The 14,430-nt window shown below is 44.0% G+C and overlaps 1 protein-coding gene across 1 annotated transcript; it reads right to left on the reverse strand.

The window, feature by feature from the left end:
- Window positions 1-118: 118 nt before the first annotated feature.
- arhgef5 (Rho guanine nucleotide exchange factor (GEF) 5) lies at window positions 119-12,126 on the reverse strand. The gene is made up of 15 exons (XM_062399882.1): window positions 11,876-12,126; window positions 8,211-11,312; window positions 6,849-6,894; window positions 6,408-6,457; window positions 5,278-5,648; window positions 4,136-4,296; window positions 3,784-3,936; window positions 3,433-3,562; window positions 3,265-3,339; window positions 3,082-3,171; window positions 2,402-2,544; window positions 1,814-1,957; window positions 1,644-1,714; window positions 878-982; window positions 119-756 (listed from the first exon to the last, which is right to left on the reverse strand). Exons 2-15 carry the CDS (start codon window positions 11,290-11,292, stop codon window positions 614-616), a joined length of 4,764 nt encoding a protein of 1,587 aa, XP_062255866.1. The 5' UTR covers window positions 11,293-11,312; window positions 11,876-12,126; the 3' UTR covers window positions 119-613.
- Between the last annotated feature and the right edge of the window lie 2,304 nt (window positions 12,127-14,430).

Genomic DNA, 14,430 nt, shown 5'->3' on the forward strand with positions numbered 1-14,430 from the left:
TGTAAACACTTCCTGCAGCCGCATGCCCGCGATCACGTGCAACTCGTGGTGGGCGTGCAACAACATTCCTGCTAATGCACAGATGTCCTGGATCAAAACAGACAGAAAAAAAGCAGGCTCGTGTTCCAAAGTGATTTTTATTCCATCAATTTGAGTTTATTGAAATGTCCTGTGCAGCTTTTATTAATTGCATGATTTCCGACAGCTCTTTCCTGCATTCAGGGGCCAATTTTGTTCGGGGCACGCGTCATAAAAGCATTAGATTCATTACTATGCACAAATTATAATACATTTTCCACAATTCATTAAAAAAAAATCACCTCTCTGTAAGTTTTGGCAACAAACACACAATGTTGTTTGTGGCGTAGATGCTCTTTAGTACAGTGACAACACTTTTAATGTCTTTCTGACAGCAGTTCTTGCCTCACTCTACATCGATATATATATATATATTTTCCCCCACAGAGTGAAACAGGCGATGCCACATCGAGATGCATTTCAACTGATTTCCCCTTTGATTCACTGAATGTCCATTATCCATCTTCCAGCTTATCCTTTACAAATAGTCTCATCCAGGACGTCCCACTGTCTGGTGCCACTCTGACCATGCCGCTCAAACAGCAGCTTTGGCAGTTGTAAGCTTGAGAGCATCTGACAGGTTGCGCTCTCGGACTCTAGAGTTGGTTATGGTTTCCAAATGGGACTCGGGCACCCATCCATGATGCCGGTCAGACAGTCGGGTCCCCTCTACCCAATCTGTGAAGTAAAAGGAATGCAACATAAAATAATTGAATGCTTCTGTGACCTACATGGTTCTGTGCTTTAATCCAAAAATGGATGCAGGGGAATGATGGCAGAGGTTGTGTGATGAACTCACGGTCGCTGCTTTGCTGGTGAACTAGAATGACCTCAGCTTTTTCTAAGGACAGCTCATCAGGCTGCTGCCCAACAAAAGATCGCATACACTGCATCTGAGGGAAATCTGCACACAGAGAAGAAAAACGTGGTCACACATATAGTCTATGGGTAAATAGGTCACCACAACAAATTCTACAATGCCCGATAGCTTGCTGACAACCTGCCTAGAGGTTTCTCCTGAGACACTGCATTCTTGAATTTGATCATCTCAGCCGACCTCTAGGGATGTGTTTTACAGTAGTCACTGACCGGCACTGCACTAGATGGTGATGGAGCATTGCATGTACTTGTAAGTGTGAATGCATGTGTGAGCAGGAACATGCCCTTGCGGTGTACGTTTGCCTTTTTCGTTACATCAATCAAAATGTCGAAAAGCAGTGTTTTAAGGTTTCTCGATAAGCACCCGTCTAAAAAAAACTTCAAAATACAGATAGACTGACAGACACATTATTCCAGTTTTAGTTAGTTGGCTGGTTACCTCCCTGTTTGTACTAGTTTGTTTTATAGTCTCTCTGCCAAGTGGGGGATTTTATAGCTTTCAGAAAGTCCCCATATTTCCAACACGTATCGTCACGTTAAAGCTGACGAATGTCTTCACCTGCCCAGTCATGTCTGCTTTATGATATGATCTTAGTCGGGTTTTACAGCATCCTCAGTCTCTCAGTGGTTGAACCACAACTACTGTCTGACTATCAAATTTTTAAACATCAAGGGGAAGAGTTTACCTTGAGCTGCAGAAAAATCTATTTCAGGATGTGGCCGGGAAAGAGCAGATATCCAACGTAGCTTGTCACTCCTGAAGGGAAACAAAAAAACAAAAGACGTGTATATCAGCTGTCCCTTTTTTCTACTTTTGTGAATACAGACATTCCCTGCAGCTAACACGCTCTCTTACAGTGTGTCAGTCCTTAGCAGCAGGGATTTGTGCAACATGTGCAGCCGGAACACGTTCTTCTGTAAAGAGTGAAGCTTGATACGGCAGTTCTCAGCACGCAGCTCTGCTACAGGAGAGTGGTCGATCACAGTGAATCTTCCCCCCCTGCAGACAACAGAAAGCGAAAGAACAGGGGAGACATCAGATGGTGGAAAGGGACTGAAGGAAAAATAAACAACTTCAGGGACATGCCAGTCACAGATGGATTAGGGCTGGGCAATTAAACAATATCAATAATAATCATCAGTAGCAATATAACAAAGCTTGTATATGTATACAAGCATTGTGCTAACACATGAATTGTTTAATCACAGAGAGGGGCTTTTATATATTATTATTAGATTTGTTTATCCAGTGTTAGTCATTCTCTGCTCATGAAGAAACCACAACCTTCACTCAGGAATGTAAATAAATAATAATATTTATGTCACATTTATCGTGATAGTTATCAACATTTACTGATATGGAAACTTTTGTATTGATGTGATTATCGCCCTGTCCGAGGACGGATTATTCTGACATAACAGAAGAACATGTGGGTTGACTCACTCTTTATGAAGTGAAATTAGCAAATAGTCGTTGAATAGGTGCATGTGAATGTTCCTCTCTGTGTCTTTCAGGGAGAAATCCATCAGCTCCGTGACCACGCCTTCCCGCACCAACCTCCGAGACTGACTGATCAGGGGAAGAGTCTGTGACACAAACACACAGTGAAGATGACAATTTCAGTTTGGAAATCACAGTTTTACTAAATGATCTTGACTCAAGATCCACATGCTAACATTTTCTGGACCATCTCATGGTCAGCTGTACATCTGACCGCCTATTATCCTTTGACTCTAGATCATGTGAGCACAGCAGAGCCATCTCCAAGCTAAGGCTACATTTACTACATCTCCTGATAAAGACCCTAATGGAGAAGAAACCTCCATAAAATTGGAGTTGAGATCATTTTATGAAATGATTTCTTTAGTTGTAACTTTTATGAAAATCACTGAAAATACCCATAGAATTGATTCCTTAGCGCTGGATCATGTGGCCCAAATCAATGTCATGATACATGATACAGGAACATGTAGTAGAATAATAGATCATCATTGAGATTCCTCAGCTCTGGAACTGGAACATTTCTTGAAGGGTCAGTGTTATCTTGTGTGTTATCGTATTTGCCTCAGTCCTGAAATCTCTTTATCCTGTTTTAACCACGTATTATTATTATTACGACTTACCCTACATTCAAAGTCCACCTTAGCACTAAGAGTGACCAGGGACTCGATGTTTTTCATCTGGGAGATGCTGTCATTACTCTCTTGAATCAACTAGAGGAGACAGAGAATGAAAGGGAAACAGATTGGTCACCTAAGAATCAAAAACGAGAACTTTTAATGGTGGGAAAGAGGCTCCTGTTGTACCTTCTCCAGAAGTTTCATAGCTTTGATGGCTTGTATCGCCTCTGCTGTACCTGGAGTAGTTCTCTTCACAATGTTCTGCAAGGAAAAAGCGCATGTGTGTGTCAAGGTTAGGTAAAAAGGTACAGGTATGATCATGTTGTGTCAGAGAGCATACACACAATCACACACCTGGACCAGCAGCTTTATTCTTGTGATCCGTTGGAAAGGAAGGACGAGGAAGGAGCGAAGAGGAAGTCTCTGACAAACTGGACTCCTCTCTAGTTTATCGACAATCCGCTTGAAACCTGGATTTGCATTCCTGCAAGAAAGACCAATTTTGAATGCACAGACAGACAGAAATAAAAACAGACAGTGGCCTAGGTTTTCAACAACTAGAATATTGCTGGAAATGTGGTGAGTGTTATTTTCAGAGAGAGGAAATTATCCTGCTGTGGGTTTCTCTGGATCTATATCCGAGTCGCAAACAAAAACTGATGTTCCAACAGAGAAAAACAAAAAAGGCTTGACTGGGTGGCTTACATGAGTCTCTGGTAGGTGGCATCCTGATAGGACTGGTTGGTGAGGTAGGGCACATAAACCATTTTGAAGCGCTGACAGTGCCGAACGATGATATCACACACGGTGAAGTGAACGATTTCCGTTTCCACACGCTCCTCCAGCTTTGACAAAAAACTAAAACAAAAACCCACAAAGATCATTGTTATGCTGATTTCTCCAACTGATTTGTGATGCTGTATTTTACACAAACATGGATTATCACGTATTCATGTCACATATGGGTGATTTTGTCAGACAGATATAATAGAAATGTAAAAGATATGCCGAAAATCAATTACGAACTTGCTAGGGGTAAATGTTTAAAATCTCTAACCTGTGGCTGATGGCTCGAACATCTGCAAGCCGGGAAAACAGCCAGTTTCTATCTTGCGTGGTCAACAGCGCCCCCAGCTGTTTGGACTTGACAAAGTGTTCAACAACAATATCCAAACTCCGGCAGTAGGAGGCTTCTGAGGTCAACACTTCAAATCTCACCTGGAAAAGCAAAACACAGATGATAGCACAGATTAACACAAAAAGAGAAATAACTAGACAATGATTCAAAGCAGATAAGTGAGGAGCTATATTTTTCTCCGAGGCAGAGATACTGTGACGAGGACGTGACTAACATACAAGAGTTATTTCGCAACAAGTGGCACGTCTTTTTACAAGAAAACACCCTACAGTACCAGAGAAACATGTCGATGCATCACAACTTCTGGCAAGAGGTACTCTTCTAATAATGAAAACTGTATTTATGGAGGGGGGTTGTTGTGGGATTTGGCAATCAGAGTATTCCGAGTAACGCTAGAGTTTTGATGTGTGAAGTAATAACTGTAAAAAGATGATTCATCTCAGTACTCCATTTGCTAAAGGTTCAGCATCACATGAATAAAGTAGGGAAGCTGCTGCTGTGAAAAAAGCTGTATGGTCACTTAAATATGATAAACAAGCACAAGGCAGTGAATCATTCAAATCAGAATTGGTGTTTAGTTTAACTTAAAGAGCGCAGAATAATCATTTCGTAATCATTAAACACACAAGCTGTTCACTTTCCAGTAAAACAAGTGCAAAACTTCTGACTGGGAAATTTCCACATTGCTCAATCTTTACAGTAGTAAAAGCACAATTTGAGTTGTTTTAATTCTAAGTTGAATGGCATCTGTTTTTAATCAAATTTATTCAAATGTATTTGGACTGGATTAGGAAGTAAGGCTGTGGGAAGAAATGTGGCTGACCGAGTTGCATTTGAATGCCCAGAGGACTTTGATGTGCCCTCAACTTTCCATAGAAGTAAAAAATGCAAGATTATGGTTGAGCCTTCCTTTCAGAGAGAGTAAATATCAAGTTTTAAAATCCCCATGTAAAGGTTTGTAAAACATTCCTGCGTCCGTGAAATTCAAGGGCAAAAACCTAGAAACTTGCTGCTGGAGGAATTGCATGCCAATGAGTGGTGAAAGAAAAACCATGTGATACCTCCTGCAGGCGCCTCTGGTCCTCTGAGAGATCGTCCAGTTGACCACTGTTCCTGACCCCAGGCAGGTCCCGCCACAGTGTGGATGACTGTTGGAGTGTGAGGGACAGACGGGGAGAGGAAGGCCTGCCCTCGCTCTTTGGGGGCTCAGGAAGAGGCAAGCTTTGTACACTGGTGATGGAGGGCTTGTGTGACAACGAGTGAGGGTGTGGGACAGGCGGTAGTGGAGGTAGAGGTCTGCGGGCAGGAAGAGGCGACAGAGCAGTAGGGGAGGTGTTGTCCTCGGACACCGACGGGCCATCGGAGCGAGCCTGGCTTAGGATCTCAAAGTTCTGCGCCGCCTCGCTGTACTGCTGGTAGAGCTGGGCAGCATCTGGGAGGAGGAGAAGGAGTGAAACAGATGGAAAGACATAGAGGGGAGAGAAGAGGGAGAGAAAGAAAAAAGAAGGTTAAAAAACCAAGAAAGCATAGAAAAGAAGGGAGACGGAGAGAGGAACACTGTTAGCCAAGAGGAGCTGTTTGCATTTGACATTCCTTTTACACGTACTTGTCGGAATGCAAAGTTACTGCAGCAGCTGTTTTCCCCTGAAGTTAGGAGCTACTTGCAGAAACCTGTCTGTGGCTTGCACAGACTCACACATGCTCAATACAGCCCTTTCGCAGTATCAATCATAGCCCCAGAGAACGGCTGCCATTTTAGATTAAGCTCAGTTTAGAACATAATTTGAACTCGAACGAGCAAACAGCAAAACACACTAATTTAATAACATTTATGCTTTACATCTACGTTCAACAGCCGAGATGTTGCTGAAAGAGATAAACAGTTATTGAGGCGGCGTTAAACAGGATGTGAATCACACTCATTGAAGGGAAATGCTCAAGACATGTCTTGCTTTTCCTGGCCACAGTCAGAGGAGATATGATCTGAATGCACGTCACTATCGCCTACACAACCCTTTCCTATACGCAGCCTGAAAAATTCATTCTGAAATGAAACTCAGCACAACAAAAATTCCCATGATACATTTTGAGAATGAAAATGAAAGAGCTTGATTTATCCCTTGAGAATTTATGTACTAATGTAATGAGGTTGACGGGAATATGGCTGATAAACAAAAAAAGAGGGACTCACTGAAAAACCTTGAATTCCTTTTCCGTCTGTCGATTGTGTCCAAAACATTCCTGCAGTGCAAAGAAAGAAACTTTATAACTGTGAGGCAAAAGTAAAAAAAAAATATATAAAATCTTTTTTTTTACGTGGAACATAAGCATTAAAAGTGCATGACAGGATTGTTTTGAGTGTTTAAAACATCCAGTGACCTTCTTGATATATCTAAACTACAGCCACTACAGTTTGTCGAGGAAACTAAATCTGAATTTAAATAATACAAAGAAGTGGAAAGGTGTAACATCGAGAAAAGTCACGTTTCAAAACAACATGAGCTTAGTCAAAAAACGCTTCACAATCATCGCAAAAGAAAAATAACACAAGCGTAGGTAAAATTAATGAGTCGAAAGTCACAAGAAACATGTGTTCGCAGTGTGTCATGTTGTGTGCGATTGTTTTGTTCACCTGAGCTCCACTTCTCCCCAGCTTTTACTCCGATCATCCTCATCATCTGAAATGTAGAAGTATCCTTTTGTTGACACGTTATAAAACAGCATACCTAATTCCCAGGCACTGATTTACGATTAACCCCAGAAGCACTCAGAATAAATTTAAATAAGATAAATAAATACACAAATAAATAGATAAAGATAGATTAAATTACATAAATAACAAAAAGCACAATCAAAGAGACGAGTATGTTTCCAGTTCTTCTTGTGCTGTGCCTCAAAGTATGATCAACCTCCGCCTTTTAGCTAATTCACTCTCCACCTCCACTGTTCCCCACCCACCACCTGGAACCAAAACACTGTGACGCAGATTCCAGTTTAGAGGTAATGTGATGACATCAGATCAGCGCGTGGACACGTCTGCGAGCCCTAGATTATTGGTTCTGTGGTTGATGAAACGACAAAAATCATTAAGAAAACTCTCGGTCTGCAAGGTGCCTCCTGGGAGTTTCCCCTGTGCGTACGAAACGTTGCAATCAGATCAACGAATCAGCAGATGCTGATTGGTGGAAACATAGACAGGGGTTTAAAGTGAGGAGAGGTGAGGCAATTATGTGCCTCTTTGAAATGATTGATTTGAGCCATTTGATTTGTTTGTCAATCCTCAATCCTCTGTCGTTACCTGTTGTCGAGAATATTCGGGTTCTGCGATCCCTTCCACCACCTTCCTCTTCTTCATCTTCTTCTACAAGCTCTCCTTTTCTTCGTTCAGTAGTTTTACGGATGCCCCTCCTTCGCATCCGAGCCTCGGGACCCAAGTCTCGGAAACTGAAACTGCTCGTCAGAGTCCCTTTTACTTGCGTCTCTGCCACCACCTCTCCCTCTCTACTGTCCCCTTCCATTTCTTCTCCTACCCCCATCTCTCCCTCCTCCAATGCGGTAACCCCCTCCTGAGGCTCTCCTCCCTCCCTCTCTTCTTCACTTTCACCCTCTCCCTCGACCTCCTCCTGGCTCTCAGCCTCTCTGGAGTGGACGAGGAGGTCAGATTCAGACTCAAAATTAAGAATGGGGCAGCTGCTAGGCTTGTACAGAGTGTTGCTCACAGATAAATACAACTCCACTTCCTTGTCTCTACGTTCTTCTTTTTCTGCCTCTGATAGCACAACTTCCTCGCCTCCCTCCTGAGTAATTGTCACATCTACATCTGCCTTTTCTAGCTGAAGCTGTCGAGTGGGCTCAGTCTCTTTTCCCGTATTGTCCCCCTCCTTCCCTTCTCTGTCTATCAGTGTGTCAGCATGAGTGTGTGTGGGTGTGTCACTGTCACCATGCATAGCTGTGAACTGCTCAGCATGCATGCCAGCCTGGCTCTGCCCCATACCTCTGAATCCCTCCATTTCCAACGGCAAGTACTCCTCCAGCTCGGGCGCAGAGTGCTCTTCGTCCATTGACATCCTACCAACAGGAATCCCTCTGTCCTCCTGCTGTCTGTCTTGCTCAGACTGGTTGACCTCTCCGCGTTTCCCTGGGTTCGGCTCATCCTTCAGCTGATCCTCCGTCTGTCCCAGGATCTCGAGAACCACATTTTTGGCCCATTTGAGGTGGGGGGCTTGCGAGTGCCGCTTGGGCTCCTCGGACATGCTCCATGCCCCACTCATCCGGATGCGAATGGCCTCCACCTCTTCTGGACTCATTGCTCCAGTTCCATCCAAGATGGGTTGAATTTGTTCAACATTGGCCGGAGGAAACACATCAGCGTAGGGATTAGTTGGAGAAAGTTGCTCACTCTTCCTTTCGTCCGGTTGTATATTTTTCTCTCTCCACTTTACAAGGAGTTTTTCAGTTTGTGAGTCTCTTTTAATCTGCCCTATTTCCTCATACGGGTTCTCCACTTTGCTCCTCACTCTCTCTTCAGCCTCTGAGTCTTGAGGTCCTGAAGACGACCTGTCCCGCACTTCCTTTTCTGTTGTCACGTCATGCTCGCTCTTGCCTTCTGTGTCCTGGTCGTAGGTGAATGGATATTCATGCTTTCTACTCAGTGTTGTATGCTGGTCACCCTGAAGTGTCTGCGTGACGTCATCGCTGTGGTGACGATACTTTTCTAAATTTGGGTCGTCAACTCCCATCTCATCAACTTGTGGCAATGACCTGTCACCAGGTTTTGACTTCGGTAAAATTTGCCCATACACACTGATGACATACTTTGACTGCTTCTCCCTCCCTTGTTTCTCCTCATTAACTGCCTCCTCCTTCCCTGTTGTCAATTCTCCTACCCTCTCCTTGTCTCCGTCAGGGCCCTTGAAGCCAACAGGCGGGGAGCCGTCATATTTAATTCCACCTCCCCAGGATTCCTGACAGTCCTTAAACTCCTCTTCTTCATCTTCTTCCCTCTCATCCTCCTCGTCTCCACCGCTGGACACTGTCACAAAGCCGTCCTCTACTGACAGCAAGCTGTCTCTCTCTTGCTTCCTACCTGATTCCCCTTCTCCTCCTTTCGCGGGGCGGACGAAATAGTCCCTGCTGCTCTCTTCCTCCCTGTCACTATCGTCTGTGCTGTCTGTCGTGTTCTCCGCATCCCTCCCCCAGCCTCCTTCTATTCCACCACTGCTGTCGGACAGATATTGCTTTCCCACTTTATCAGTTTCTCTCCAGACCTCCTCTCCATCTACACTCACACCCTCGGCCTCCCCCTCCATGTTTCTGCTGTTCTCCTCTCTGCCTGCATGTCTGTCTCTGTAACTGCTCTCATCTGGTTCCTCTTTGACTTGTTGCATCTCTCTTTCCCGCTCTGCCCTTGACACCACAATCTTCTCTTCTTCTCTCCCCCTTGTGTGTCTCTGTGTGTCTACAAACTCTTCTTTAGTATTCTTGCCGCTCTGCGGCTCTAACCACATCCTTCTCTGTGCTGGCAAGCTGCCTGTCCCCTCTCCCCTCTCTCTCTCTCGTCTTTCGCCCCTCATCTGATCCCTTTGCCTTCTTTCAGCAGCTCTCTCTGGATCCCTCGCTTCTTCCACATCTCTCTTGCGCTCGGCTGTTCTCTCTCTCCCCGATTCTTTCTCTTCATAACGGTCTTGACCTTTTCTGTATCTCACCTCGCTGTCCATGTCACTGCTCCACTCTCCACTGCTCTGGGATCGTGGCGGCACCTGAGGCGCCACCTTGCTTTTGCTTCTTCCTGCTGTATCATCCCCCCTACGCTCAGCCTCTCTTTCTCTGTCTCTCCTCTGCTTGTATCTGTCGTCCTCTATCCTGTCGTTTGGCCGGGCTCTGTCCTCTTTCAAGTCTCTCCCACTTTCCCTCCATTTCTCTCCCTCCTTTGCTGCTCTCCTGTCAACATCTTTATACCTCTCCCTATCTTTCTCCCCTGCCCTCCACCTGGATCTATCCCCCTCTCGCTCTCTGTCTCTGTCCCTCTGCCTGTCGTCCTCTCTATATCCCTGCCTGTATGGATCTTTCTCCCTCTGTATTTTGCCCTTATTGTCCCCCTCACTTTTGCTGTGTTGATACATCAACTCCTCCCTCTCTCTGTGCCTTACCTTTTCCCTCCTCATCTCTCTCTCATCACTGTCCCCTTCACTTTTGGTGTCCCTCTTTCCCTCTCGTCTCGGCGTCCCGTCCCTCTCCTTCCTATTCGAGTGGATCGCTCTGTCTCTTCGTATGTCCGGTGACCTCAACCTGACCTGCTTTTCTCCCATGTAAGGCCTTGGCTTCTCTCGCTTCCTCGCAGCATCTCTCTCTCTTCTGTCCCTCGAATCTCCCCGCTCTCTTCCCCTGTCTCGAAAATCAGCATCAGATATATTTCCCTCATATCTTTCCCTCTGTCGCAATTTCTGATCATCCACAGGTCTCCCTCCAATCTTTCTCCCCTCGTCCTTTGCCCTGCTTTGCCTCTCATCTCTTTCTCTCTCTCTGTACTGCTCCCTCTGCCACGTCTTAATTTGCTCTCTCTCCCAGTCGTCTCCCTCCATTCGCCTCTGCCTACTTTCTCCTTTTTTTTCATCAATCCTCGTGGTGCACATTTGTCTTCTGTCACGTTCCTCACTGCTTTTTCTCATTCTGGGAAATGTGTCGCCTTTCTTCTCCTTCCCCACCTCTCTCTTAAGGTCCCTCTCTAGATTTAACAGTGGCCGTCCATTTCTGCAACTGTCGTCTCCTTGCCTCCTTTCTCTCTCCCTCCACTCTTTTTCTTCCTCTCTCATCCTGGACGCAGGCGTTCTTTCATAGTATCTCTCTCGTGGGTCTACGTCTTTGTATCTCGCTTTGTCTCTCGTTTTCTCCACTTCTGTTTCCCTCCTCCGGTCTTCTTCTCGTATGCCGTCTCGGTCTCGCTCCGACTGGGCAGTCTTTGCTGGTCTGGGACTTGGATCCCGGGAGATTTTTCCACCTGGCTGAAGCTTGCGGTCAGACATGTTTATGTTAGATACAGTGTCAAAGAGGGTGCAGCTGGGTCTTTTGGTCGCCATTGTAGCCCAATATGGAGAACCTAAAAGAAATGAAGCAGTAACAATCAAGGCACTTTCAAGGACAAACCACTGTCATGCAGTTCAAACGGAAGCAAAGCAGAAGGCTCTCAACACAATCCATATTGTGTTGATTTCACAGAACTGAAAATGAACTGTCTTTATATTCATCTAATGTTTCTTCTACCTCTAAAAAGTTACTACTAATGCAACAATTCAGCTTCTTAATTTTCTTTTTCCATTTGTCAAACATAGTAAATACCTACATTTGCAAGTCCATGCTAGTAGCCATATGATACCTGAAGCCTAAATCTAGTTGTACATTAATTTTACAGTAAAATAGGAAGAAGCAGGCAAGAGAAAAGGTGACACCCTCTTACAGGTCTGTAAGAATGCAACACAGACCTGCAAAGTACAACATACCAATATGAAGCCTTTCAGAAAGTGAGGCCCTGTGACACATAGGCAAGACATGTAACATGTAAACCACAACTAGGTCTGACCTGAATCTTCGTCCACGACTGGAAGAAATCTACAGAAATGCATAGCTGAGATCCATGAAAACCGACCAAAGCGTTTGACTCACCTTAATGTGGCGTCCTGGGGAGATCCAATCTCCCCCCCTCCAGTCCAACTCAGCTATAAATGCATTAGGTTGCAAAACAACACAAGAATTCGTTCCATGTATTCACATTGACTAGCTGTCCTTACACATGGCTTCCTTTAATCCAGATGAGTCAGACATGTCTTTTTCTTTTCCCCCTCTCACGGAATGAAGTCTTGTAAAAAGTGTAATGTTTACGCCTGAGCTCTCCTTGCTTTTCCCTTTTGCTTGCTCCCTGTCTCTCTCCACCTTCCCTGCTCCAAATTCCCAAACAAGTCTGAACAGATTGACACTTTTCTGTCCCCTCCTCCTTCTATCTGTCTTGTCCTCTCAGTCGCTGTTGTTGAACGTTGAGCTCTCCCATAAATCTGTCAAAGGTCTCCTGGATCTCTCGACTACTTCAGTCCTTTCCAAACCCTCTAAGTACTGCCTGTTTGCACCCATCTGGCTAATAAAAAAGAAAAGAAAAACAGAGTACACAACTCTCTCCTTTCCTCTGCCCCAGTGTTCTCTGCTGAAATACAGGAAGTGCACTTCCTTGGTGTCTGTCTTGGAGCAGCGATTGGTTGACATGGAGTAGCCGGGTGTGTCGCCAGGTGAGGCATAGGGAATGAGGGAGTGGGGGAGGGGAGGAAGAAAGTGAGGAATGAGAGCATGCACTTTGGTGGAGTGCTCACTGCTGAGGCCTAGGGAACCTCATCATGTGCTGCGGCAGGTAGTGAAGCAATCACAGAGGAGGTGAGGGAGAGAGGGACATTAGCATACAGTGGCAAATTACCTTACTTTGTTTTTGATGACTTTCCTTTCTTTTAGGGCCTTCCCTTAGAAATACTCCGGCTTTTCCTCACCTCTGCCTGTACTTTATCAACATGCTTTCTGTATGAATTTTGATGGGGGCCTTTATAGATGAAATAAAGTAAACTAAAGTGTATAATTCATTTAAAAAGCATTTTAAAAATATAACCTACCGGTTCTAAAGATACACCTACTGAGAGCTGAGTCTAATTAAACAATAAAAACCATAAATCCCACCCTCATGATGTTTCAGTTTTATGATCATGTGGTTCGATATGATAGTGATTCATTTTAGCTTTAGTTATGGTGGAGGTTAAAAGCCGCTATAGCCTGTATTTGCCCCACTGGGCAGGTCTTTTGGGAGATGCAGGGAGGATATGAGAGCTTCTTGGAAAATTGGGAATGGTATAGGGTCATAAGTCTGACTGTTTGTTTGTTTCTGTACTGGCAGCCTGTCTCACCCCGGAGTCAGATTGGTTTGGCTCCAGCCCCCCTGCGAACCTCAGAGGATGCACAGTACTGGTAATAGATGGAAGGAAGAACAATGGCCAATACATTCATTAACTCATTAATCCTCTTATCATTTGGCAGGGCTGGAGGCTATTCATGGTCACAGTAGGTATGATCTACTCTTTTGAAAAAAAATTAATGAACTGATTCCTGACACTCTCTGCTAATATAATATTTTTGCACTTCTTAATTTCCTTTAATTAGATAGATTGAATTTACTTTATTCAATCTATCCGCTGCTCCTGTACTTAGAAAGGAGTCAGCTGAGGTTGTTTGGGCATCTGGTAAGGATGCCCACTGGGCGCCTCCCTTGGGAGGTTTTTTCAGGCACGTCCACTGGGGAGGAGACCTCGGGGAAGACCCAGGACTAGGTGGAGAGATTATATCTCAACACTGGCCTGGGAACGCCTCGGGATCCCCCCGTCAGAGCTGGTCAATGTGGCCCGGGAAAGGGAAGTCTGGGGCCCCCTGCTTGAGCTGCTCCCCCCGCGATCCGACCCCGGATAAGCGGATGACAATGAGATGAGATGAGATGAGATGAGAATTTACTTTATTGTCTACATTTACATTTAATCGCGTGTGACTAAGAAACTACCATTGGGGTTAACAATGTATCTGTTAAATAAAGTTCAAACAAAATTTGTGATGTATTTTGGGATTATTGGTGTACTGGATCTGTATGTTTGAATACACACATGCACTTTGTAAATATCGTTTTTTTACAATGAATGTAAAATGCTGCACCATGTGTATCTATTTGCACATCATTGTGTAGTGTATGTGCAGATGTTGTTGCGTAAATAAAGACGTTATAGAAGTATGTGTACGTTAGAAAACATGTTTAGATAGTGTTTTGACGATACAATAACCCTATTGTATCGTCAAATACTTATATTTATACCCGTACTATATATCATATATAATATCATACTCTTTGTATATTCTTTGTATATATAAGTCTATATACACATATTTATACATGTGTACATGTTATTGTTAATAATATTATATTTACTATTATCATTATATATACTGGTGCTGCCACAATTACTATATACTGCTATTATATTATATACTATATATACTGTACTATTTTTTATATACTGTCTAACAATAATATTACCATCATATCATCAGTACTATAATCATTATCTGCCAATGCACCTTATCTACCTATTTATCTTGTGTTTCTGTTTTTATTCTTTCTACCTCAATATTTTTTATTTTATTCT

This window comes from Platichthys flesus, chromosome 11, assembly GCF_949316205.1.
Source record: "Platichthys flesus chromosome 11, fPlaFle2.1, whole genome shotgun sequence".
Classification (NCBI taxonomy): domain Eukaryota; kingdom Metazoa; phylum Chordata; class Actinopteri; order Pleuronectiformes; family Pleuronectidae; genus Platichthys; species Platichthys flesus.